Here is a 25261-nt window from a genome sequence, read left to right as displayed (position 1 = left end):
AATAGCAGAATAACTACTGCCAGAATAGTTACTGCCGGTTCGGAATGTAGCGTCTGCTGAGAAGAACCGACAAGAAACTCAACAGTTACTCCTCTTAACTGCAAAAATATTAAAAATAGCATACATATAAACTTGCAAAATATTAATATCACAGCATCTTTCTTATTCAAAAGAAAAGCTATTTTGTTACAATAATAAAAATACAAGGAAGATTCAGCCGAAAATAAAATGCAAAAGCTGAGAAATATTCTCTAGTCAACGATGTTATATTATATTTGATGTACAATGATTTATTTATTTATATATACTCATAAATTAAGAACACAATCATTTAAATAATTTAATTTCAGTCGTACTTAAAACATTACAATAAATTAGGAAAGATCTACATTGCTTTATTTGTTTTAACACTAATTAATCTCTTCCGTGACGGAAATTATACGGAAATCACACTGACCCGTACACTCACACACACACACTCACAAATGCTTTCACTTTTTACAATTTCTTTATTTTTTATTTATTTATTTTTTTATATATTTTTATAAATTATTTATTTTCGTTCGTTTTTAGTGACTTGTTAGCAATTAGCAATACTTTTTGCAACACTATGTTCAAGAGGGACTGGTGACTTGTAATAACAGGTTTTCCCAACCTTTTTCAAGCACCAGTCTCTCAGTATAATACATAGCTTTAAGCTTATTGCAAGTTTATTATTATTATTATTAATTAAATTAAGTTAAAGTTAATTAAAGTAAGTTAAAGTAAGTTTATCATAAAGCAATGTATGTATAAGATAAATAAGATAAATAAATTCTCATTCTCATTCTATATAGAAATAGATATATCTAGGCATAAGATGTATTAATATTTCTGTATTACAATACAAATACAGTAGAGTTTCAACAATAAAAAAAAAAAAATACTTCCTAAAATAAATGTTACTCAACAAAATTGTATCAAATGTTACATTTAATCATTGCTTTTTTGCAGCCGTAGATTCTCTGATTAACGGTAAGGACATAAGCATTAATCAGTCGTTGACTAAAAGACGGGTAACTATTCTACTATTAGAAATCACTTAATGAACGACTCTAAGGCTGGCATTTATAAAGTGCATTAGGACTAAGCATACAAATATCTAGAGATACTGCTCAGAGGTCTGTGAGCTGGTTTCTTAAATTAGTTTGGCGAAAGCGAAGTCTAAATACACTTTATAAGTCCCCCCCCGCCTTTCATGCGCCTGCTTGGACAAGATTCGTTTAAGACTTTAGACTGAGATCAAACGGAATACTGTAGGGTAGTCTAACATATCTACAATGTCTGACCCATTAACTTTTAAATCTGCAGTAGAAACTCGCTAATGGCGTAGGGCAATTGAGTGATTTAGCCGAGCGAAATCGATTTTAGTAATGCAAAATATAAGGCGAAAGACATACATTATAATTGAACTGGCTTTGATTGCCAAGAAATAAATGCATAACTTCGCTATTTATCTTGCATGAGATTATTTGATATGACATTTGGTCAAAGACCCGACCGTCGACTACTATTTTCGACAGATATAGACATTTCGTTAAAACACCTATCGCTTACATTTTTTCTATGAACATTAAGATTTTTTAAAATGCTTTCTCCGTTTCGCGAAAGTGCTAATGGATATATAAAAAGTATTTATGATTATGGGTCATACACGAACGAGTGTGTGTGTTTTAGCTCTAAATTAACCAACAGAACAGCACCCTCAGCACTGATGAAACGAAGGCAATAACATACAAGAATATTAATATAAACTTAGGCAGCGCTCCGTGGGCGTATTTGGAACTAAAATCGGAAGCACGAACGAACAACAGATCGCTATACCAAAGTAAGTGTGTCGGTGTTGCCAACGACTAATATTATATGACGACTATACGTATAGAGTACCTTAACCATAGGGAAAGGGACCGTTTGGGACCACGATGTGTTCCCAAAAGGTTTTACATGTGATTAGAAATATGCCCCAAATGTATACAATTTAGTAACAAAGTAAAACTTTCGTGAAACGGACATTCAATTGTTAATATTAATTACTAAGTATGTATATATTTTTGATCGATATCTTCGTTACGTTATCCTAATATAAAATGAGGCTGGACCTCACGTGAATCACAAAATATTAGTGCTTTCGATAGAATGTGTGTTAAAATGACAGACAAATACGGGGTAAAATCTAGTACATTCAGATTCGAACGATTCGAAGGCGCCCGAAACTCTATTTGACTCAAAGGTAAAACCTATAAATGCCTAAATATTTATGTCAATTCAAGAAATACAACTTTTGTGTTTATTTTAAAGTAATCGATCGACTAAACGGTTGGACATTTTCACAAGCATCGTCTAATCAAAGATCGTATTGACCTCGCGCCTCGAATCTTTACAAAAATCCGACTTTTAAAAATATTTAAAAATATATAAAGTCGAGCGTACAATCTTTTGGTACTCGGAAGAAATTAAATTTAGCTTCATCGATATAGTAAACGACATTTACGGACATAAACGCTTCTGACAATTGTCTCGCTTTAATTCTTTTAATTTCATTCAAATACCAAAAGAACTAGTCGCGGCGGTCACCGTCGGTCATCCGTCGAGGCTCGGTGGATTATCGTCGACGAAAACAATGTGAGGCTTCATGTAAATGAGAAAGGCTAGCAGCCTGTCTTTATCGGCTTCGTTGCCCCTGAAAGAGAAGGATACACCGATCAATAATACCTCTGTCAGTGTTCGAACGTCGACTCGCTCGAAGAAATATAAATTATAGTAACGAACCAATAATAAAACTCACTCTATATCGATCTCTATGGCTAAAACCGTATGATGCGGCTTCCCTTCTTCGTCCATCCACCTAGAAATTTAAAAATACTAAATTTTAAATATAATCTAATAATAAATTTTGTATTACGATAAACTAGGAGCGCATAAGAGAAAAATTTAATTTATTAAATATTCATTTGAAGAAATCGTGCACTTCAAATAAACACCGATCTGTGTTATAATCGTATTTATTATAGTAGATCTTTGAACGGTTTATTTACAGTTTGACACCATAGTCGGCGCAGCCACACGAAATCAGAAATAATGATAAAACAAACGTTATTAATTAAGTACAGCAGTAAATAATATATATATGTGTGTATAGTGAGAACGTACACGTCGCCAGGCGTAGTGAGAAGGGTGGAAGACATCTCGGCCGGTCGCTCGGCGACCGCTCGCTCGACCGCTTGCGCCGCGCCGAGCGTCGAACGGCCTATGTGCCAGAAGCCACGTGTCGCCGCCCCGACCCCGTCGATACGCTCGATGCGGACCCAACCTTTAATCAAATTAATAATCAGGCTCGAAGCCGAGCCCCGGGTTAGCCGAACGCCTCGGCCGACGACCGACATACTGACGTCCTCACCGGCGAACGACGGCTCGGCGTCCGGTACGCAATTGTCGCAGTGGCACTCGACTTGTCCCCAAGAAACCGCTCTCCTCAACTCCGGGTAAGGCGGCACCAGAGAGTTCCAATACTTCAGCACCGAGTGCAGATGCTCGCAGCCTTCGCCCGAGGCCTCCCACTCCGCCTCTAGACTCCCTTCGCTCTCTCGATCCGAGCCCAAAATCCGGTTCAAATAATTTAAATTCTCCACCGAAAACGTTTCGGCGTCGTCCCTTCGAGCGGAGTCGTCCGTCGACGGAGACCGTTCCTCGGTTAGATCCGGAAGATTCCCCGTCTCCGAGGTGAGGGCGGCCACGATTTCGTTATCCAGATTGTCGACATCGGCTTCGGGGTAGCGGTCGTTGTGCCGAATGTTCGTATCGCAGTCGTCCCTCGCTCGTCCGACGAAATCCTCGGTCCTGAAATTGTGGGTGGAGCGACTCTTCTGCACTACCCCGGGCCCCCTGTCCGAGGTCAGGGTTAAACTCCGATGCATCGCTTCGCTCCGCGCGATTCTGACGTCGTCGAATACGGCGTTTCCGACGTCCGCGCTGGGACCCGCCGTCTCGAAATCGTCTATCAAATTGTTTTCACTGAATGCCCGGTTTCTACGTTGCAATCTATCTTCACTCGTATTCTCCAGTTCTCGTTCGAGCTCCGCTAGAGATTCTTCGCGTCTGTTTTCAGCGATTATCGGCAAATCGAGGGACGTTCCACTCGTAATAGAATACGGATGGAGCAACACCGAGACCTGCAAAAATAAATATTCTAATAAACTTATCGTTTTAGTTCCTAACGTGTCTAACGGTCGAGCCGTTCGAGTGAAGTAAAGAAAGCGAGTAAGTATTTTTATGTGAATATAAACGTCACCTGACAAACTTTTCCGTAGAGATCGACCAAGGGGTACGCGTGGCCGTGGAGTCTCGAGACGGATCCGACGACGGCTAAAACTCTTCCGTCTAACTCCACCACCAGATCACTGTTGAACCTGAAGTGGAGAGTCAGAACCGACCGCTCGTTCACATCTTCGAGCTCGACAGCCATCGGAGCGCGTAACTATAAGTTACAATAAAAAAAAGGTTATTTTTTAGTTTAAATTAAGCTGGAAACGATAAAATGTTAAAAGAACTAAGAATTATTATTATGATTACAAATATTTGTCCAGCAATGTAACGAGTTATACTCACATAACGAGTGCCATCGTATAAGTGGTCGCTGGTGAGAACCCAGGCGGCCGGCTCGAGCCGAGTCGCAACCGGCGGCAGACTGTCCGTGGGCAGCGTCGCCACGGCCCCTATCGCCACGCTGCTTTCCCAGTCTTCGTCCACCTTGTCGATCCGGAACTGCACAGACCAAAGCTATTAAACATTTCGTCCTACCGACCACACAATTATCAAATAACATGCGGTCAACATAGCACATTACATATTAAAAACTGCATATGCACATTACGTATAATTTGCAAAAATTGCTAAAAAGTGTTTCACGCTTAAAACAAAAGCAATATTTTATAAAACTAAGAACATTTTAATATTTATTTAAAATCCCAGTGTTATTTTATTAGTAATGTGCGACGTTACACTTTACGGTGAGAGCTTTTCCATCGGAAGTACTTCGCATTGCGTAACACTACAAAAAAAATCGCAATATGTTCTAATTGAGTTATATAATATTTTCGTCTGTTAAAAATTGTAAGCATAAAATTAACGATTTAAATAGTGTGTGATAATGTGAAAATTTCTAACAGAAAAACTTTCACTTCATTTACATAAAAAGAATCAAATTTATATTTGAATTTGTCATTTTGAAGTTATGGTTCCATCAAAGAATCTGTGACTATTATTAAAATGATCAACTAAAACGGACCAGGCACGTGTCAGTTCGTTGGGTTTCGTGTCATTAAAGCTTCTCAATAAGTTTGCGGGTCTCGTTCTCTGATCTTTTACAGACGAGGAAGTACGTTCCAAACTTTCTACCCAGGATTCGAACCGACAGAGAGAATTCATATTTGAAGTAGAGAGTCTTAATATGAGGTTTTTTTTACTCACTGTGGCTCGACGATGATGTCTCGTCCGCGTCGTTTACCACACGATAAATAAATTTGCAAAGCCAGACATAGCGCAAAGCTAAAAAGTTTCGCAATTCTCGCAAAGCTTAATATATGAACCGCGAAAGTGATGAAATTAATTTGTAATAACATCTAGTATCTTGGCTCGTGATTCGCAAAGCTAGCAAAGCAACTACTAAACTAAGTATATAAAGACAAATAATCATCTGAAATTTTAGGCAAATACATATTTCTTTGATGTCTGTTAGTCTTGTTATAATTTATTTATATATTTTTAATAATGTTTATTAAATTTGTTGAAAATCATCACATCATACGATAGAATAGGCTGACAACAATATACTGACGGGGACTTAGGCTTCCTTTTTACCCCTTTTTGTTGGCTTTTGATGATTCCAGTTTTAGTGTATTTTTATAATATTCTTTTGTTCGTCGTCTCAACATTCATAATATACATCATATAATTCGCAAGGGCCTTATAATATACATTGTAAAATTCGCAAGAGCCTTATAATATAAATTGTAAAATTCGCAATGCTACACCAAAGTGTGTAGTATACTTTATGTCATTTGCGATGCAACACTTTTATAATAATTTTATAAATATCTCAGATTTCTAAAGACTACGATACGACTTCCAAATAGAGTGGTGAGAATGTAAAACGTGAGACGAATCGAATTCAGTTTCATTGTGATCGGTCAACAGAGTCTTAATTCTAAAACACAATAAAAATGATTGAGGGCTCATAGATTAAAATTTACTATCAATTTCTCAAATCAAGGGCAAAGACGAGAAAAACTGGCAAAAAACTGTCCACCGCTCGTAATATCTCGTAGAAATAAAAAGTTGAACATATATTAGCGATAGCCATAGTGAAATAGGAGCCCGCATTTATTTGTCGGAGTTGGAATAACACACAAACATTCCAGTCCGACCGATCCGACGTATGTTTTCATCATTGGTCTCACCGATCTGTTTGGTTTCGTCGTATTTTATAACCGAACATTTTCAATAGAAACAATCTAGATTTAATTAGTTTTCTCAATATGTGATCTTTACCATTCTACTTTATACTTGTTTCTGTTTTATTTAAACGATTTCTTCTAATTAAAAGTTCAGTTCGAGGAAAGTAAAAGAATATATATGAATTTGTCAGTTTCTACAATCATCTATTCTGGTATTAATTTCGCAAGCACTTCTAGTTAGCGAGAGATTTAGTGATAAGAACTATGGCAGACAGAAAAAATAAGATAAAAAAATGTTTTTAAAAGAAACAGTTAAAACAGAAATGAATAATACAGATAGTATAATATTGTTAAAATAAATTAAACAAGAAATAAATCGTAAAGTCGGCATCGTTCACGCCAAAGTTTATTTGCAAGAAATGAAGCCTTTAAGCATCAGACTGAAACACAGTTTTAAATACCTGTAGTTCATATTGTTAGAGGAATCTGATTCTATACCTGATTTTTTGTTCTGCCAAAGATCTTTCGGTGTTTTCGCCAGCGAATTAATGAAAAATTTATCTTACCCTAAAACTGTGGCCCCTTCTGAGAGGCTGGCTGACGATAGCGATCGCATCGTCGTAGCCCGACGTACGCACGGCTACAGTATCTAAAATAAAAATGCAAATCTTTAACTGTCCCGGGAGCCCCGAAAACTGGTACTTTCATAACCTTAATATAATGATCACTATCTATCTATCTGTGTAACGAGAGGATAACGAATCACTAAATTCGATTTTTTTCTATATTAATAATTATTTAAGTATTTTCAAAGTATTTTAAGGGAATTCAGTATGTGGAGCTCCAAACTCACCGGAGCTACACAGCTTGATATTCTTTCCGTGCACATAGTGAAAGGTGTACGGTAAAGGCGACCGCCGCCGTCTCTCCGATGGCATCACGGTCACCGTAGACAGGGTGCCTTCCGTTTCACTCGTACAACTCTCCATGTTAAGGTCCACTTCCACCTCCGTAGTAGGTTTTATGTACGACGAGTCGTTCGGTACTGAAATATTAATTATAAAATTATCATTAAACTAATAAAGAATTATAACAGTAAGTTTAATTTGTGTTTTGTTATAATTTCACGTTCCTAAACAATCAAAATTAAGGTTAAATAAAAATAAGGAAGGGACAGAGGAGGCCCAGTAATCCTTCGCATAACGTATTTCCCATTAGTTCACTTTTGTCTCAAAATACGCAACGTCATCAATAGTTATGAGATCGAAATCTAAGATCCGATTTTCTGATGTCACCTGCTAGGTATGCAAAAATATATATCGTATTTGGTAATAGGTAAGTAAAGCAATACCACAACTAAAACACAAAAGACATACCGAAACTACACATTTACTCGATCGAATGAAGTCAAAAATCATCCGCCTCAAATTTACCAAAAATAAAATTTGACATTATCACGCGAGCGATCCTTCTCGATCGTCAAATAATACTAATTAACCCATAATAAAACTTACAAAGCAACAGCGATCGCAGCGTTAGATAAAGCTAAGTCAACAAAAAATACCGGTATTGTGCAACTCGAGTACAACTGAATAATACAGAGCGATGCAAATTTATGGCAGCGCCAAAATTAGTCATAAGTGGAGCAATCTAAACTAATTGATCGGTGGCGCAATAAACGCTTCGTCTCGCTCTCAGATTTCTGATATTACATATTTGTTTCGATAATTTTTCCTTCGGTCTAATATAGAATATACATCAGTGGCGCTACAACCTTTTCAGCCTATTTCATGATCATTTGTCAATCTAATAGGCAAGTAGGTGATCCTGCGCCTGACACACGCCGGCGACTTTTTGGGTCTAAGACAAGCCGGTTTCCTCACGATGTTCCCCTTCACCGTTTGTGCGAATGTTAAATACGCACATAGTAAGAAAGTCTATTGGTGCACAACCGGGGTTCGAACCTACGAACTCAGGGATGAGAGTCTACAGGCAAGCAAATTCTGTCTAATATGCAGGTAGAAAAGCCACGATAATGCCAGAGAATTGCGAGACGACTTTTGGGTTTCCAAACGATGTTTTGCTTCACATGCGCACATAGTAGAAAACCAGGGATAGAACATAGTAATTGCGTTTATGAAGGAAGACTATGGTCTTAACGTGGCTGAAACCGCGGGCACAGCTAGACGTGTATATTATTGTATGTATGCGTAAAATAGTGAGTTTCTGACCTACTATTTAATGCAATCGCTTGGTCTACCAAAGTAGGGCAGACAAACAATGTCAAGTGTAAGATGATAAAGCAATTTTGAAAAAATTAGGCTGTCTTGAGATCCCAGACAACTGAATTGACGATTTATTATTTACCTAGCAGTTGGAATACCAATTTTAAATTACATGAACAATACATATATATATACAAGATTAAACCAATAACCTTCTTTTTTTGAGTAGGTTAATGAAATTATGAAATTAATCAAATCAACGCTGGCATTAAAAACAATTGTAATTTTATATGTTTGTGTGTTCATTTTTTATGAATGATATATAAAATATATATTAATAACCTACGATTTATCGATCGATGTTTTTATAGAAGCTATTGATTATTGCACATTCAATCCCATCGTTAAGTTTACAAGTACTTATTACTTACATGGAATTTCATCTGAACATTAAACGATGAATGATAAACATTCAAAGATTATGATGGCTGAGGCAAACATAATGTAGAAATATTCCATACAAGAGAAGTGTTGGCGTAATGGCTTAAGAGTGCGACTCTCATCCCTGAGGTGGTTCGTTCTAATCACAATAATTGTACACCAATGGAATTGTATTTCGCAATTTACACTTGCTTCTGATAAAATTTGTCAAACACCGGCTGGTCTTTAAATAATAATTAACCAAGAAACAAATGCTAGGCTCGCAGCGTATTGCAGTAACGAATCACTTACTTGTTTGCGGCAAGGCGACAACGTTGTCCCGTTTTATTGCTTGAATCTTGTAAACGCATCCATATAGCTCCATCACCACGTACACTTTCTGAAATTTTCTTCAAACGTGACTTAAATATTAAAAATTGCTCGGATCCTTCAACTCAGCGTTTATTCAATGCGGTAGTATATTGTTGTATTAGTTAAACATAACAAAATGCATAAATTCAGCACTAAAAGGGTTCTTAATCAATAAAATTAATGAATAAAATTAAATTGAATCCACGCCAGAGGATAACGTGGAGAGGACGGCAATACAAATTATGTGTTTATCGCCTTATTTTGAATGTACATTCGCAATGACGACCTCCGACGGGACCTTAACGTAGAGGACAGCACCACAATAATCTATTCAACTTCTCGACACCACGGGCCTAGGGAGAAGATTGAAAACGACTAAACCATTTTAATTAGTATGAGTGCACGTCTGTCTTAAGTACTAAACAGTGGTAAGCGATAAAAATAGTAATACATTAGGTTAGTTTTAATTTACTTATTAGTTAAGCTAGATCGTAAATAAGTATTTATTACAGTAACGTGTGTTTAGTATTAGTATTTTTTTGTAACCGTGTGTTGAACATAGAGAAACTTACATCGGGAACCCGTTCAAATGCCGTATCGATACACTCGCAGTTGTAATACACCAATACACGTCCGTCGGTAGTCTTCTTCAGACCGACACGGTCTCCGGGTCTCAGCCACTCGAATGACGGTGAGACAGTGCACCAATCTCGCTCTCTGGTCCCGGGCTTTGAATATTTCAAGTATCTCCCTATATACCGTAAATTATATTATAAATATACATATTTCGAGTTATATAACGTTTTTAATACCATAGTGTCAGGAGCAAGGTGGGCCTAGTGGTTTCGGGGTGCGACTCTCATCCCTGAGGTCGTAGGTTCGAACCCCGGCTGGGAATCGATGGACTATTTGTCTATGTGCGCGTCGTCACTCACACGTACGGTGAAGGAAGACATCGCGAGGAAACCGGTATGTCTTATATCCAAAAAGTCAACGGCGTGTGTCAGGCGCAGAAGACCGATAACAGATACAGAAATCTGAGATCCAGGCCTTAAGAGTGTAAGCACACTTGGTTTTTTACTGGTATTATTACACCAATATCATTTTTACATCCGTCATGACATTAAACTGGATTAAACTGGATTCGATTAATGAGTAGGCATATACATTAAAAAACTAGAAATTCATAAAATTATTTTTCTAATAACTTACCATCGACATAAGCGGTGTAATGTGGCAAGTATATAATAGACGGGGGCAGGCTTCGATTGACGTGTGCGTTCAAAATATTGATATCGGTCACTCCCATGCGAAATCCTCCGGCGAAACTGTCTTGGCATTCCGTGATTTTTATCTTCAAAACGAGAAATAAGAAGGTAGGAGGTAAAACAAACTGAACGACCGCTCTAACGCTAATCTGTCGGTAAACCGGATGCCGAAAAAATAATAAATAAAATCAAAGTCAATAAGGGTTAGCAATTAAATGAATATAGTCTAAGAGTAGATATTGAAGGAAAAACTGAATGTTTAAATCAAACTTGTTACAGCATATGGCCGGGGGTGTTAAACAAATTGATTAAATAATCGTATAATAATTATCGTTTAATACATTGTTATATACATTAATTCTTTCGGTGATGCAAGACCAATCAATAGAATATAACATATGTAATGTTATATGAACAATGTACATACGTAGCTATTTAACACTTTTTAGTGACTATGAGACCTATTCGTTACATATGCCAATTATTTGACCAGACCCAGATCGGTCGACCTACCGCGGAGCTTCGCTCTTCGCCCTCTTCGGTTTTTTTAAATTCCTTTGAAAATAATAAAAAGATTACCTCAAACATCTCCCCGACGGCCAAGTGATCGGAGCTGAAGATCAGGGCGCCCGTCGGATCGGGAGTCAACCTCTTCGCGACCGAATACTCGTGAGTTAACCGGACGTTGTCTCCGTAGTACTCGGAAAAACTCCTACAAAATTTAGAAACGCATTTATCGTATTTTAAGTATAAATTCGTATGTAAAAGAAAGTGGCACTCACCAATATGACGGTGGAGGTGTGGCCAATAAGCGCGGTAGACCGAAAAACGGATTATCGGCGAGTGGACAGCCGTTGTAGTTGAATGTTCTTTCTTCGTTTTGTAGTATCGTCACCTAGATTCAAAAGAGGCGAATTTAGGTTTAAAACGACCCTGCCTAATGCCTATATAGATTGTCAATTTAGCCTACGCGGACGTAACGAAGTCTTCGATTATGACAATATTAAAATATAGGTTTGAAAAAACCTGAATTTACTGAAAACTCCAAAAATTGTTTAACAATTATAATTATAACACCATCCGAGTGACATAGGCGATATCTATTTTAAAAACATTTTTTATCACCTGCGTGCATTGCCCATAAAGGTCGACAACTGCGTAGATGTTGAAATGAGGAACGAACCACGCCTTCCCCATATCCATTCCGTCCAAGTAATAGTGGAGGCTTCTATCCGCGTGCCACATGACACCTATCGGATTTGTATCTACTATAGAATAAACCCAAAGACGAGACTTTATATAAATGATAAATAGGTTAATTTGTTCTAGGGCAACTTTTCGGGGCTACGCCCCCCCACCGCCTTCCTAAAAAATTTATTTATATCTTAATATATATATTTCTTGTGTGCGTGTGTATGTGACTGAACTCCTCCTAAACGACTGGACCGATTTTGATGAAATTTTTTGTGTGTGTTCAAGGGGATCTGGGAATGGTTTAGATTCACAAATCAGCCCGGCAGATGGCACTGCAGTCGGTACTTTCATACTTTGCTTAATATCCTAATCGCTTTAAATATCATGCAGGACAACGTCTGTGGGGTCCACTAGTATTCTTATATATTACTAGCCGACCCGGCAAACGTTTGTTTTGCCATGTATATTAATTTCTAGTAAACATGTTTTTGTTCAATGAAAATAACTATCAATAATAAAAATCGAAAAGGGGTGAAAATTAAGGGTTGTATCATAAAAAAATAAAAACATAAAATTTGTCGAAAAAATAAAAAAAAAATGATCAGGATGTACACCCATTATCACTTAGGGGTTTGAAAGATAGATAGGAGCCGATTCTCAGATTCACTGAATACGCATAAAAAAATTCATAAGAATCGGTCGAGCCGTTTCGGAGAAGTATGGGAACGAACATTGTGACACGAGAATTTCATATACATATTAGATAAAATAATAAAAACAGGTTTTTAATATCAGAAATTGGATTGTTCTCGAATTTGATCATCGAGGGTGGAATTTGTGAGGTATAAAAGACTCACCGACTCGACTGCCGACAGTCAATGTATCCAGATCCAAGGAATATCCACTTCTCACACACTCTCCGTCCTTCATCATCGCCGAGCCGCTCAAAATGTACGTGTCGTAGTTCAGGTCCGTCGCCGTTCCCGCTAGGACGCAGTCGTCCAGGTCATCCGGACGAATCGCCGTCACACCTGTAAGATGACGTCACATCATATGCTTATGCGATAATTCATTAGAATACAAGTCTCAGTATGTCAATTATAGGGTTAGGACCTACTCGTCTCGTGTCGTAATAGTTCACGAGGCCTATATCAATAAATAAACTCTTTCGTCTCCGTCTGTCAAACGCTGCGATGAAAAGAGACAGATCCCTCGTCCCCACTCACCGATCTCCAAGCTTCCGATCCAGCAATCGACCATAGAATCTATCCTCAGTTCGAACATATCGCACTCTCGCAAAGGCCTAGAACTGAAGAGCACCGCATCGTTGAACTCCGAGTACACCGCCGTACGTGACGCAGTCAATCGCGTCCGACTCAAGCGTGCATTACGCCCGTGTACGCGGTGGAAGCACATTTCCCTACAAATACAATTCAAATTATTTTCATAAAAAGGAAATTATTACAAAACCCTATTTAAGATGCAGGGCTTTGTTATCGAACACTGACAATATAAAAAAAGGGTGCGTGTACTTATGTACGCGCGTAAGAAGTTATACTTCTTTGGCATTATTAGAAATAGATTTTGATTGCATGCAAATAATTAATTACAATTAAATAATCAAAGACTGGAAAAGGAGTCATTATAGTCAATAAAGTTCAGTTTACATTTGAAAAATTTAATAAATAAATATTTATAATTATTCTCTTACAAAATAAAATAAGAGAATATTAATTTAAGCTCTGTCCATGCAAAACTTAAAAAAATTTATAATTCATATTATAAAATTTTTAACATATTTATATTAATATAATTATATAAATGTGTTAATAATATAATTTGTAGCACATGCTACAGACCTGGATAGCAACTTTCTTTTATTCTATTTAGAGATAGAGATAATTTAAATATAATACCGGTGTCTTCCTTGTAGGTTTCTTTTGAGTTGTTTGGGGATTCTTGTTGATCAGTTCGACATGATTTTCGTTAACCTTTCTTTAATCCTACAAAATAATGAAATTGTTAAGTTATGTTGTCACTGTTGTGCACACCTTTGTTTGGCTTTTTTAGTATTCAAGTTATGTCAAAACTGATTTATTACCTTGTCATTGTTGGCTTTATTTGCTTTTGGGATAGCAATTGTTTCCAAAATGATTTTATTTGTAATATCCTGAAATATATAAATAACATCTATTAATTTAAGTGTCATGGTGAGTGGTTCGCACTCAGGTATTAAGGTGTATTATACCCACTGTCCATTATAAGTGGGAATGGGCTCACTTCTGGCTGGACAGAGTTTCGGTACTACAAGAGCAACATGGATGTTTTGAGGTATTACAATATCTCTAACTACCCTGTAGGAGAATAAAGTATGTGCCTATGCTTGAGAGGTTGAGCCTTGAACATCACCATCATATTTATAATTAACATTCCTACCTCGACACCATCACAATCAAATTCATTGAAATCTACTTCAAACCGTTGCGGTATCATCTCTGCCATATCCATTGTGTCTGGAGAAGGTGATGGTGGCTTTGTTCCACCTCTAGTTTTTGATATTTCACGGCGATAAGATGACAACTCTTTTTTTTTATTCAATTTAGTGCACTTCCACTGAAATTGTTTTTTGTCTCTTGTCCTTATATTTGCTAGATTAAATCTGAAAAATTACATGTTTTGATTAAATAATGTAATCATTTTTTTGAGATGCAGGTACTTATTAAAATGTTTACTTCTCTGTAATATCGCTCCAAGCCTTCATTTTCTCCTTATTAGTATTCGTGCTTAAATCTTTGTTCTCAATTATTGATATATAGGGTCGTAGAATATTTCTAAAAAGTTGCTGTAACAAACGCAATAAACAAAAGCAATGAATAATGGTTCATGTTTCAGTTTTAATCAACAATAATACTCGATAATACATACGGATAGTTAACCTCAATTGTATTAAAGCACTCGGGAAGGTTGGCACAGTTTTTTCACAAATATTTTATCATATTAATTAGTATTGATTTAGATATTCAATTTAAATCACTTCTGATTATAATTCAGACGCACATATAAAATTCGCACTTGTATAATGAAAATAACTAGATACATAGATAATCTTTTATTTTAAACAATAATTCAAACTCCTATATTTGTTTAAAAGGTAAATGTCAATGTCAGATGTCAATTGTCATGGATATTCAAAATTCTTGTTAAGCTGCTAAGCTAAGAAATAGAATATGCGTGAAGTTAGCTTATATTCTATTTCTTTTGTAGATTGCGCACGCTATAATCACACTCCGAATTTTGTGTCATAGGTGCGCGCGCATCGTAAAATTTCACTCTCATCAAATTTTCATAACGCGCCTAAAGAAGTATAACTTCAAAAATAAAAGATTTCATTGTTTGCATTAATTGGCTCCAAAACTACTTGACCAATTTGAGAAATTAATTGCCGTAATGTAGTTAGGGATTCGTATGAAAACTTCTATAATGTCTATAACAAATAGCTATTACATATATATAAGTGAAAATAAAAGAAAAACTTACGGATAAACTGTAGTATTTGATTCGAAAGAGCTCGGGGATTCCGGTGAAAACGTCGTCGGCGGTGAATAGGTGTCTACTATCGTCGCTTGCGCCACTCTTCCATATAAATCTAAAATAAATTAAATTTAAATAACAATACAGCCCGTTCCCACTAGTCGTAAGTCGCATAAGACTAAAAGTCGAATGCTCTGGTCACCATACACTTTATATGGAGCTGTTCACATTAGATGAGACGCGACTTTTAGTCGAATACGACTCAAAAAACCATCCGACGGGCCAGCGCCCGTTTTAAGACTAAAAGTCGCGTCGAATCGTGCTCGCATAGGTGCCTGCTTGTTGCTGTTCACACTAGTCGTGCGTCTAATCGACTCGAGCGCGTTGTTACCTCTCTCCCCGCCCCGCTTCCTAGATCGCTACACATTGCTTGCTCACTCCATTCGTGTTTTATTCCGAATGGCGCGAAACTACGACCTATACGACTCGCGACGCAGTGTGAACAGGGACATCAGACTTTCGACTTTTAGTCTTATGCGACTTACGACTAGTGGGAACGGGCCAATACACAATCGCGGAACGCACGAACGTTTTACAATACTTAGTAATAAAATCTACTCACCGATAACACCAAAAACTTGACCTGGTATATTAAAAGCGGCCGGACCTTGATCGACGCCATTCACAAAGAAATGTAGGATGCCCATGTCCTTTCGCATCACGCCCACGGTGTCTCCCTCCTGAATAACATTTATATATGATACTAAAAAGTTATTTCATTAATAAATAGTTAAATATTGTAATGAATTTGTGATTACTTATTATTATTTTACAAATTTATTATTCAAATCACGTTTATTTTTAATTAATGCCATTTTCATTAATTAATAACTTCAAAGTCCAGTCAGTTAAGATCTACAAATTAACAGGCTATTTGATAGTCTGTAGTAATTTAATAGTATTTTGAATCAATGGTGTTAGTGTCAGTTGCCATTGTCATTATTTTCATATTAAATGAATAACGTCAAGTCAAATTAGTGTAAAACCGTTAATAGGAATGGTTCATTTCGAAATGACTATTCAATGGTCGATAATAATAACGACTCCATAGTCATTATTATTATTAAACGTTATTTATCATAATTTTAAATATTAAAGTAATCTTTGACACTCGTTCCTATGACTGCCGTTCGACTCTGTGGTCGATTCGGGTTCGGTCGTGGAACGAGTACACGAAATGTCACGAAACTGGTGAATGACAAATGCTGGTTGCTTAAATACAGGAACTGGTTGGTGTGGCCCTCAGTTCGATTGAGCGGTCTAACTAAGCAGAAGCCTTTAAACAGTAGACTCTCAATGTCGATATTAAATGGCTGATGCCAACAAACCAATCTATGACAATAAGGAGAAGTATTTGTATAATATAAATAGTCGAATATTGAGGATTCATCACAATATGAACACAAAACATAGCTTAAATTTTGAATGTGTATTTTCAAATATTTCAGTAATGAGCTTAAATAGGAATTCAGAAATTTTAAAAAATACTTAAGGCTTATTGCATACGAAAACATTGTGTTTTGACATTAAACAAAACTCATCGTAAACCAATACCAATATTATAACAAGTAATGTTTGTAATACCTGAAAATACAGAAAAGTTTAAAAATTATTTCCAAATATATTCCGAACAATCGCTCCCGAGGAACCGCTCGTCGAATAATAGCTAATTTGAATAATAAACAAACTCACACATAATCCATTGAGATTTCTTATATATTTCGGTATTATAACGCTTCCATTGCGAATAATGTCTTCGCCGGCCATGACCCAAGTGCCTGATCTGTTGAAAAATAGTAATTTCATCGTCGACCTCTCGAAAATCGTCAAATACATTGACTTTTTAATTTGAGCAAAGTAATACTCACTTAGCGTGACTCATTTTGAACGGTGTCTTTATATCATTGGAGGAATACTGCGTGACCCCTATCTCGATACTGCCGGCCCACTTGGGTATGACCAGGTCGAGTCTAACTTGAAACAGCTCATTGGTCTTTAGCGTTCGATTCGTCATCACTATGCCATTGTTGATGAATTCGAAAGCGCTGAAAGTACCATTAATTGTAAGTCCATTAATTGTAACCGACACCCCTAGTACATTAATAAATCAAATAGAAATCTGAGGTCAAGGGGTTATGACGGATGTGTTAAACGTACAAATTGAATTCGCGGGCAAATGTAGTTTAGCATGAACAAAGTCTTCTACATACCACTTCCTAACCATATCTTATCCTGTTCAATCATGACTTTTATAATTCATGTATTTTCTTATTCTTTAGTATTGCATTTTGAACTGATTCATGAACCGTAAGATTAGCTTTTAGTTTCTAGATTAAGTTTGGTTACTTTAACAATTTATGTTAGTCGTTTTTATTTGTAATGTAATGAAGTTTTTATAAATTTAATTTAATAAACTTGAAAACGGTAGCAATAAATATAATATTTCTTACCAAACGAATAAAAGTTTACTTTAAACAATATAATTACAACACAACCCTTTTATAAATAAGTATATGTTAAAATTATGCTTTTAAAAATATGGAGGATTCCTCTTTCACATAAGCACAAAAAATAATCTCCATGAAAATTCACTAAGATAGCTTAATTCTCACTCAAAGGTAGCATGTTGATGTTAAGTTTTACAACTTATCACTGTTATTCTAATCCTTTTAATGTAAATACATATTATTAAAATTATGAAGGGACTAAATGCTAACAAAAATTCCATGTAAATAATAATAATAATATAGCCTATGTCATTCCTCTTTCTAATTTTACGGTGACATATATACATATCGACGTAGGAAAGCACATTTGCTGTAAGTAGACATATTGCAATTGTTCACCAGAGCCAAAAAACTTTATTAATTTCGGAAAAAAATTAATAGTGTCTGACCTATCCATGATATTGCTACCATTTTTGAAACATATATTTATTTAACTGCCAGTCACCATTTGCAATGTAAACTTTTTATCCAAAGTTAGTATAAGTACGTGTTTGGCTACTTACAGCAAACAGTTTTTTAAATCACAAACCTTTAAAACGCTGTAACTAAGGAAGAAAAATGTACGCGCGGAAATATTATCAATTTACAGGCGGTAAATATGCTGTATGCAGTACATTTATGTATTTGGGTACTTTCAATTGCAATTTTAAGATGTAAGATTAGTTAATAATTATGATTAGATCTAGAAATGCAGTGGGTCATTTGGTAATGTAATGTTTGGTTGAAATAAAATGTCGTAAATGGTAAAAAAAAACTAAATCTGTAGGTTCCCTAAACTTGCTGTAAGTAAACGAATGTAAAAATCACACGTCGCTGAAATGCTGTAAGTAGCGTTAAGTTTTTAAATGGGAAGAAGTAAGTATTTGTAAAGAAAAAAATGCAGTTTTTCTTTTGCTGTAAGTACAAAATGTCTGAAATGACTAGATTTTGGTCTACATACAGCATTTAATCTTGCTAAAATAAATATAAGTACGGGCGTTTTCAACGGCGTATGTAAATTTTTTTTCATCGTAGAGACACAGGACCCGGGTCATTCGATGCGGCTTTTTTTTCTGATTCTAATGGCAGGAAAAAGTCACTTTAGGTATTTTGTCTACTTACAGCAAATATGCTTTCCTACGTCGATATGTTTATTTCTATAGAAAGAATCAACTTTGAATATAAAACAAGTGACAGACAGAGAAATTATGATACCTGCGGAAAAAGGGAAAAATAGACGCTGAGGAACAGGGTAAATGAGATGATTTTACAGGTGAAAGATGGTACAGGTAAGCAAGGACAGACCAAAAGAGCAATAGGCTGGTGAGATTGGATGCTGACAGCAAGAGATAAAAGTTAGAGGAGGCGTTCTCCCGGACGGCGGACGCATCTAAGAATAAGTATTTGTCTTTCTTTTTGTATATTGTATGTACTAGATGTGGATAAAAAATCTTGAATCTTGAAAATTGAATATTTTAGTAAATAAAATATAATAAATAATAGTTTGGTTAAAACGATTGCTTTTTGTTTAAATAAGACACTTAAAACTAACCTAAATTGCAAGGTTTTCTTTATAATTTAACATTCTGCCAAACTCACGAAGGGTTATTGTGAGAAGCCAGGACAGGTCGTACACAATTACAATTCAATGCCATCGGTACTAAGGCCCAGAACACACGGTGAAACGCAACTGCAACGAAACCCTTTTGAAGTTATTGATTTGAAACCAGTTTCAACCATTTTCCACACACGCTGCAACCACAATCATTTCGGTTTTCTTTGAGAACAGACATCTGCAAAATGAGTTCTTCGAGTGACGAAGAAATTGTGGTTATATATTTGTATCTTCGACAAAGAAGAAGGCGCAAAAGGAGAACTATGTGAATACATCCCTACATCGAGAAGAATATCAACTTTCTGCCCATGCTTTGTCAGTCTCAGTCTTGCGAGAGTAGCTTGATAGTGTGGTATTATACAAGCAAGGATACTTTTCCACTTCTAACACAAATGTACTGTTTTTTTGTTCGTCGTCAGCCATTTTGTACAAAAGAAGCCAAATCCGATGAATGAAACGCAACGCGAGTTTCCTGCACGACGGTTTCAATGCGACTGATTTGAAACGCGTTTCAAACCGGTTTCAAACTGGTCGCGTCATGTGTGGTCTCTCAAAGGAATCTATGGCAGAATCTTTGATGCAACTCAAAAGTAACTAGAAGTTGCAATTTCGTTGCAGTTGCGTTTCACCGTGTGATCTGGGCCTAATCCTATTAATAACATGTTTGGTAAACATATAACTTCTTGTACCAGAAAGATGTTTGCATGAAAATTTTAGTTTCAGGGACAACAGACATACTCAAATATACATACTAAAATTATTAGATTATTTATTAAAATTTGTATATTTTTTTATATTCAAAAACAGTACAGCGGTGCTGAAAATCTCAATCAAGCAATATTAATTATATTTCAGAATACATCGCCCATTTTTGCATTTGATTACTATCAAGCTAATTTTCCGTGAGTAGCTTTATTTTGATGAGACGCCCAATAATTTCCTGTACGAAACTCTCGATTGTGGTAGCTGACAGAAGTAGCAAGGATAAAATATGTTGAAATAATGTTAATAATTCATTTGATACAAACTCGCATATCGCACACGGCCTCGACACGATCTCTATCTCTATCTTTAGATAACGTCTCCGATATTAAGTTTCACGAGTCTCTCTCTCAAAGGCTTTCGTCTGGATTCAAATTAAAGGATTTCAGATACATCATTAATTGGTGAAACATTACAATACACAACAAAATCTGTAAAATATTAAGTGAGTTCTGAAGAACTTTGAAGGTTAATTTTCGCCCTTGCAATTCATTTAACATCGAGATCGCATTGAGATAATAATATATATATAATTCATTTTGATTTTGAACTTTCTCTTTAATTTTTCTCTTCTCTTCTACCGTTTATATTATATAGATTTACTTTTGTAGTATTGCCGTTTAGCTTTTTGGTGTGATGAATAATCAAACATTAAAAATCGAGATATCGATGTCTTTTCTAATTTTTCGCTCAGCAAATAAATAATATGAATAGTTATTTCGGCATGAAACAGTCGGCTTCACTACGGCGACGCCTTCGCCGAGCCGGAATGTGTTGGGGCCGCATAGAGAAATAAAAATCGCATCGCTACTTTAATCGCTGAGCTCACCGGGCTCTACTCGCTCAGCAAGAATACAAGGAACGTCGGTCGTCGTCGTTCATTATGTGGATATATATCGCACAGCTTGTGTTCCGAATACACAATAAACTCTCTGATAAGTATAAGCGACAACATTCGTTACCTATTCATGGCTTGTCGTGGCTTAGCCTGGCTCTGTGGCTCCTTACAGTTCGCCTTCTTCATCCCGGAACGTTTGTTCTCAATCATTTGGCCGGCACACGTTTTTAGCTGGGCGTAGTTTGCTCCTGCGGCTATTTCTCTATTATGTTTTTCAATTAGTGCTGAAAATAAAAAAAATCTACTATGAACTATTTTGTACGGCTGGATAATTATTAAATTCCCATCAAAAATGCTTTAAACACAGAAAAGTATTTACAAATACACGAATATATTGTACAATTGATTATACCTTGTGCAGAGATTCGTGCTCGCTCAAAAATTTCTTTTAGGTCATTTTTTCTTTCCGGCGACCTGTGGCTCGTGACAGCTGGATAGAAATCGACAATCTGAAAACAACATTTATGAATTAAAGTAACGCGAGACCTCATTTAGTTAATTTAAACATTTAAGCAGTTTCGTATAATTTGATAATCTATCTATGTATCTGCACACTCACGCTTTTTTCCCGAAGGATAGGCAAAGACCACGGATCTCCACAGTCAAACCGCATAATTTCTTTATACATAACATATAGAAATGCAATGCGTCACAAATACATTGTATTTATCACTATAATATTCAATTAAATACCAAAATATTATGACTCTTGTCATACTTATGTCATGTATTAAATATTATACAAGAAACATTTAAAATGGAGTGTAGCTATTATTACATATTAGTAGTAAAGAATTAGTAATGTCAAAGGTATCCCTAAAACAAATATTTAATATGAGTTATTTCATTGTTGAAAAACTTTGTTTTTTTTTTAAATCAAACATGAAAATCCAAAAAACTCCTGGCAATCTTGCTGCTTTATGTGTTCTATGTGCATTCTAAATCAAATCAACTATTATTATTACAGAAAACTAATATATAAGTTTCACCTCACCTGTGGAGATTTCTGGCTTATTGTTTCAGACGTGACAGTGGATGTGGGTTCAGGTGGGTGGTATGTCATTTCGTGTGGATCACAAGCAATACTTAATCCAAAAGTACCAACTAATTTTGCCTTGAGCTGAAATGATGCAGTCAATGGTATATTATACATGTACCTTTAAAAGTTCAGTTGTCAACTATTTTAGTGGATAACATATTATGTTATAAACGTACATTGGGCATTACAGATGAAAAAAAGTATAAATATTTAAAAAACTCTTACATTTTAGTGAACAATCTTTAATCTACTAAATTGTATTTACACTGTGTCTTTACACACACATAGATCAATACTTTAGTTAAAATGATGAATTACAACTGATTTAAATTTTATAAATAAGAGGGCTATATTTGTATACATTAACCTACATGAAATAAAATTGCTATATAATTTAAAATCATCTCCAGTGAGAACCTCATGATTAGTTTTTATTTTACAATTGTAAGAGCATAAATAAAAGAGTTATTTAAATATTTAACTAGAAATTTTATATTATTTCAAAAACATATCTCTGCAATGGTTACATTACAGCAATATATAATATATATATTATAATAAATAAATATATTAATCATATTTGTCTCATATCTTACTATTACTTCTTACGAGTTTGTGGACAAACATACATACACTTACAAAATACACAAGCTTGGAAGTCTAAAATATGATATAACATACATACAGGTCAAACTGATAACATATTTTCAAGTCAGTTTATAAAGCAAATCTACCATAGATTAAATAAGCTAACATGGCTAGTAGTTATCCATAACAATATCTCAATAAGATTCACAAATCTTGATTCATGTTAATGTTAAGAACAAAAAACATTAGTACTTTAATGAGATGGTTTATTATTTTTCTGTCTCATCCTTGTGTACATCATACAATTAAAAAATAGATATTTTGAGAGATAAAAATTAGTTTGAATCCATTTTTTAATTTAGAAGGTATGAAACATTCCCTTCAAAGGCTTAATCTCTTGTTAAATTACCTATATTGATGGATTTATTTCATATATATTATGGACCTTTGACCATAATAGTAGCCATACAAATAAATAAAAAGTATAAACTCACTGTATTATTCTCTAATTTCAGTACTTGATATAATTTGTCTTTCTTTGTAATTGCCTCGTTTTGTTGTACTAACTCTAAATGGTAAATTAGTAAATCTTTCAAACGCTTATTTTTCAGTTCCAAGGCGTTCAGGTGCTCATGGATTTTATTCAAGTTAAAATATTTGTCTTCTTTTTCTGCTACTACCAATCGTGATGCTTGTTCCACCTGCTTATCAAGAGGAAGAACAGTTCTCCGTCCAGGATCCGGCACGCGTAAATATGGTCAAAAGGAAACCTCACGAGATCATCCTTAGGGTCCAACTGATTAAGTGTCGTCAATCCAGTCGAAAAATTCATCAAATTATTTTTATTCACACTATTGCGACTGTTCATTTTTAAAGAAAATAAATGTAACAAACCGAAGCAAGCCTACCGGCTGTCAAACCTCATATGTCTTTATGTCTTTTACGGCCGAAACATTACAGCTGGGCGAAACACGGCGAAAACCGCCGAAGCCCGGCGGAAATTTTACGTCTATGCATTACACCAATAATTTAACACTCAACACACACAATAAATGATTACACTTGCAGGTACTACTCCGTGGTATTTTGATTGTATTTTTTTTATACAATCAGAAAAAAGCTAAATTTCCTTTAAAACATTGAACAAATAACAAGTGATGAAATAATGCTTTCATGCAAAGCTTTCGCCTTACGAGTTACGACTTACGATGGCCTATCGCCTCATCAGTGTTGCCGATTACAAAAGTCTATAATACCCGAATGCCAATTGCCAAGTGAGAAATTCCCGATTTCGGGAAAAGAAAAAGATGTAAAACCTTTTTTGTGCCCTTTGCTCTTTAAATTAAAAAAAAACAGCTTTTAATTACTTGTGGAATTACTAGTAAAATACTTCTACTAAAACGAGGGTAGAATTCAGAAATAAGTCTTAGCGCTAAGTCTGACTTCTGTGCGTCAAAAATATACTGTTACAGCTTGGGTTAAATCTCACCCTATGCGGCTCTAAACATGCTGTTATGCCTTGTTAAGACTTTATGGCATAAGTAGTGCTAATATCACGTCATGAAAATTGATTTAATTGTTATTTAATATATCTGGCATCAGAGTACTGCGTTGTTGTAGAATATTGTATAGTGATAAAGACGAATTAGGCGTCATCCGGGTTGACGAAAACAGCAGTGATGATAAATTTTAATGCGGGAAAACAACGAATCTACATAGTAGTCAACAATGGATAGCATAGACTTGAGCGCTTGTACAACCTAAATAATTTGTGATCTAATCGAGTGCGTAGATTATAATATGGATTTTGATATATAAGATTTAATAAATAAAATGTATAAATTTAATGATTTTCTCTGGTTCATCTCACCAAAAAATTTTATTGCCATAAGCCTTACAATTACTATATATAATTATACAATTGTTCTTTTTTATATTGATACTATTTCGGATGCGGGCGACTCTTACCCGGGGTGACAAATTTTTTCGAAGTACTCGCCGCAGTTATACCTTCTTTTGTAATTCATATTACAGTTCTCTCTGACACACCTGTAAAAATAATAGTAACTTAAAGTTTATAATGCTTATGTACTATTTAATATATATGTTTTAATTTCAGTTACCTAGTTTCTTTCGTTATGTATTTGTTCGATTGTGTCGCAAAAAAGAATTTATATCATAAAAGTCCCATCAATACAGCAAAAAATTATTATGTGGCAACTCTAAAAAGTACCTGTTATGGCGGCCACTCTCTAATCTCTTCCGATTTCCGAACATTGTTTAGTGGTATTAAAACACCTTGATTCTTTTGT

The 25261-nt window shown here is 35.5% G+C and overlaps 1 protein-coding gene across 1 annotated transcript; it reads right to left on the bottom strand.

The window, feature by feature from the left end:
• Positions 1-326: 326 nt before the first annotated feature.
• LOC125058676 (neuralized-like protein 4) lies at positions 327-24248 on the bottom strand. Its single transcript, XM_047662797.1, has 24 exons — positions 23444-24248; positions 22317-22442; positions 21675-21771; positions 21387-21546; positions 17430-17606; positions 17254-17344; positions 16124-16241; positions 15508-15616; positions 13197-13390; positions 12828-13001; positions 11902-12026; positions 11559-11671; positions 11356-11488; positions 10721-10862; positions 10081-10259; positions 9449-9536; positions 7345-7536; positions 7058-7140; positions 4645-4800; positions 4328-4513; positions 3437-4208; positions 3190-3349; positions 2825-2884; positions 327-2719 (listed from the first exon to the last, which is right to left on the bottom strand). The coding sequence occupies exons 2-24, from the start codon at positions 22383-22385 to the stop codon at positions 2620-2622; spliced, it is 3678 nt and encodes a 1225-aa protein (XP_047518753.1). The 5' UTR covers positions 22386-22442; positions 23444-24248; the 3' UTR covers positions 327-2619.
• Between the last annotated feature and the right edge of the window lie 1013 nt (positions 24249-25261).

Source organism: Pieris napi, chromosome 18 (assembly GCF_905475465.1).
Source record: "Pieris napi chromosome 18, ilPieNapi1.2, whole genome shotgun sequence".
NCBI classification, from domain to species: Eukaryota; Metazoa; Arthropoda; class Insecta; order Lepidoptera; family Pieridae; genus Pieris; species Pieris napi.
This window is presented reverse-complemented; position numbering and strand designations above follow the sequence as displayed.

Excerpts from the sequence above, each read along its gene's own strand:
- LOC125058676 (XM_047662797.1), bottom strand. The coding sequence starts at position 22,385 with ATGACATACCACCCACCTGAACCCACATCCACTGTCACGTCTGAAACA. Across the intron at positions 13,391-15,507 it reads TCAAATACTACAGTTTATCC|GGAAATGTGCTTCCACCGCG; the intron begins GTAAGTTTTTCT and ends TTGTATTTGTAG. Across the intron at positions 2,720-2,824 it reads GCCATAGAGATCGATATAGA|GGGCAACGAAGCCGATAAAG; the intron begins GTGAGTTTTATT and ends CTTCTCTTTCAG.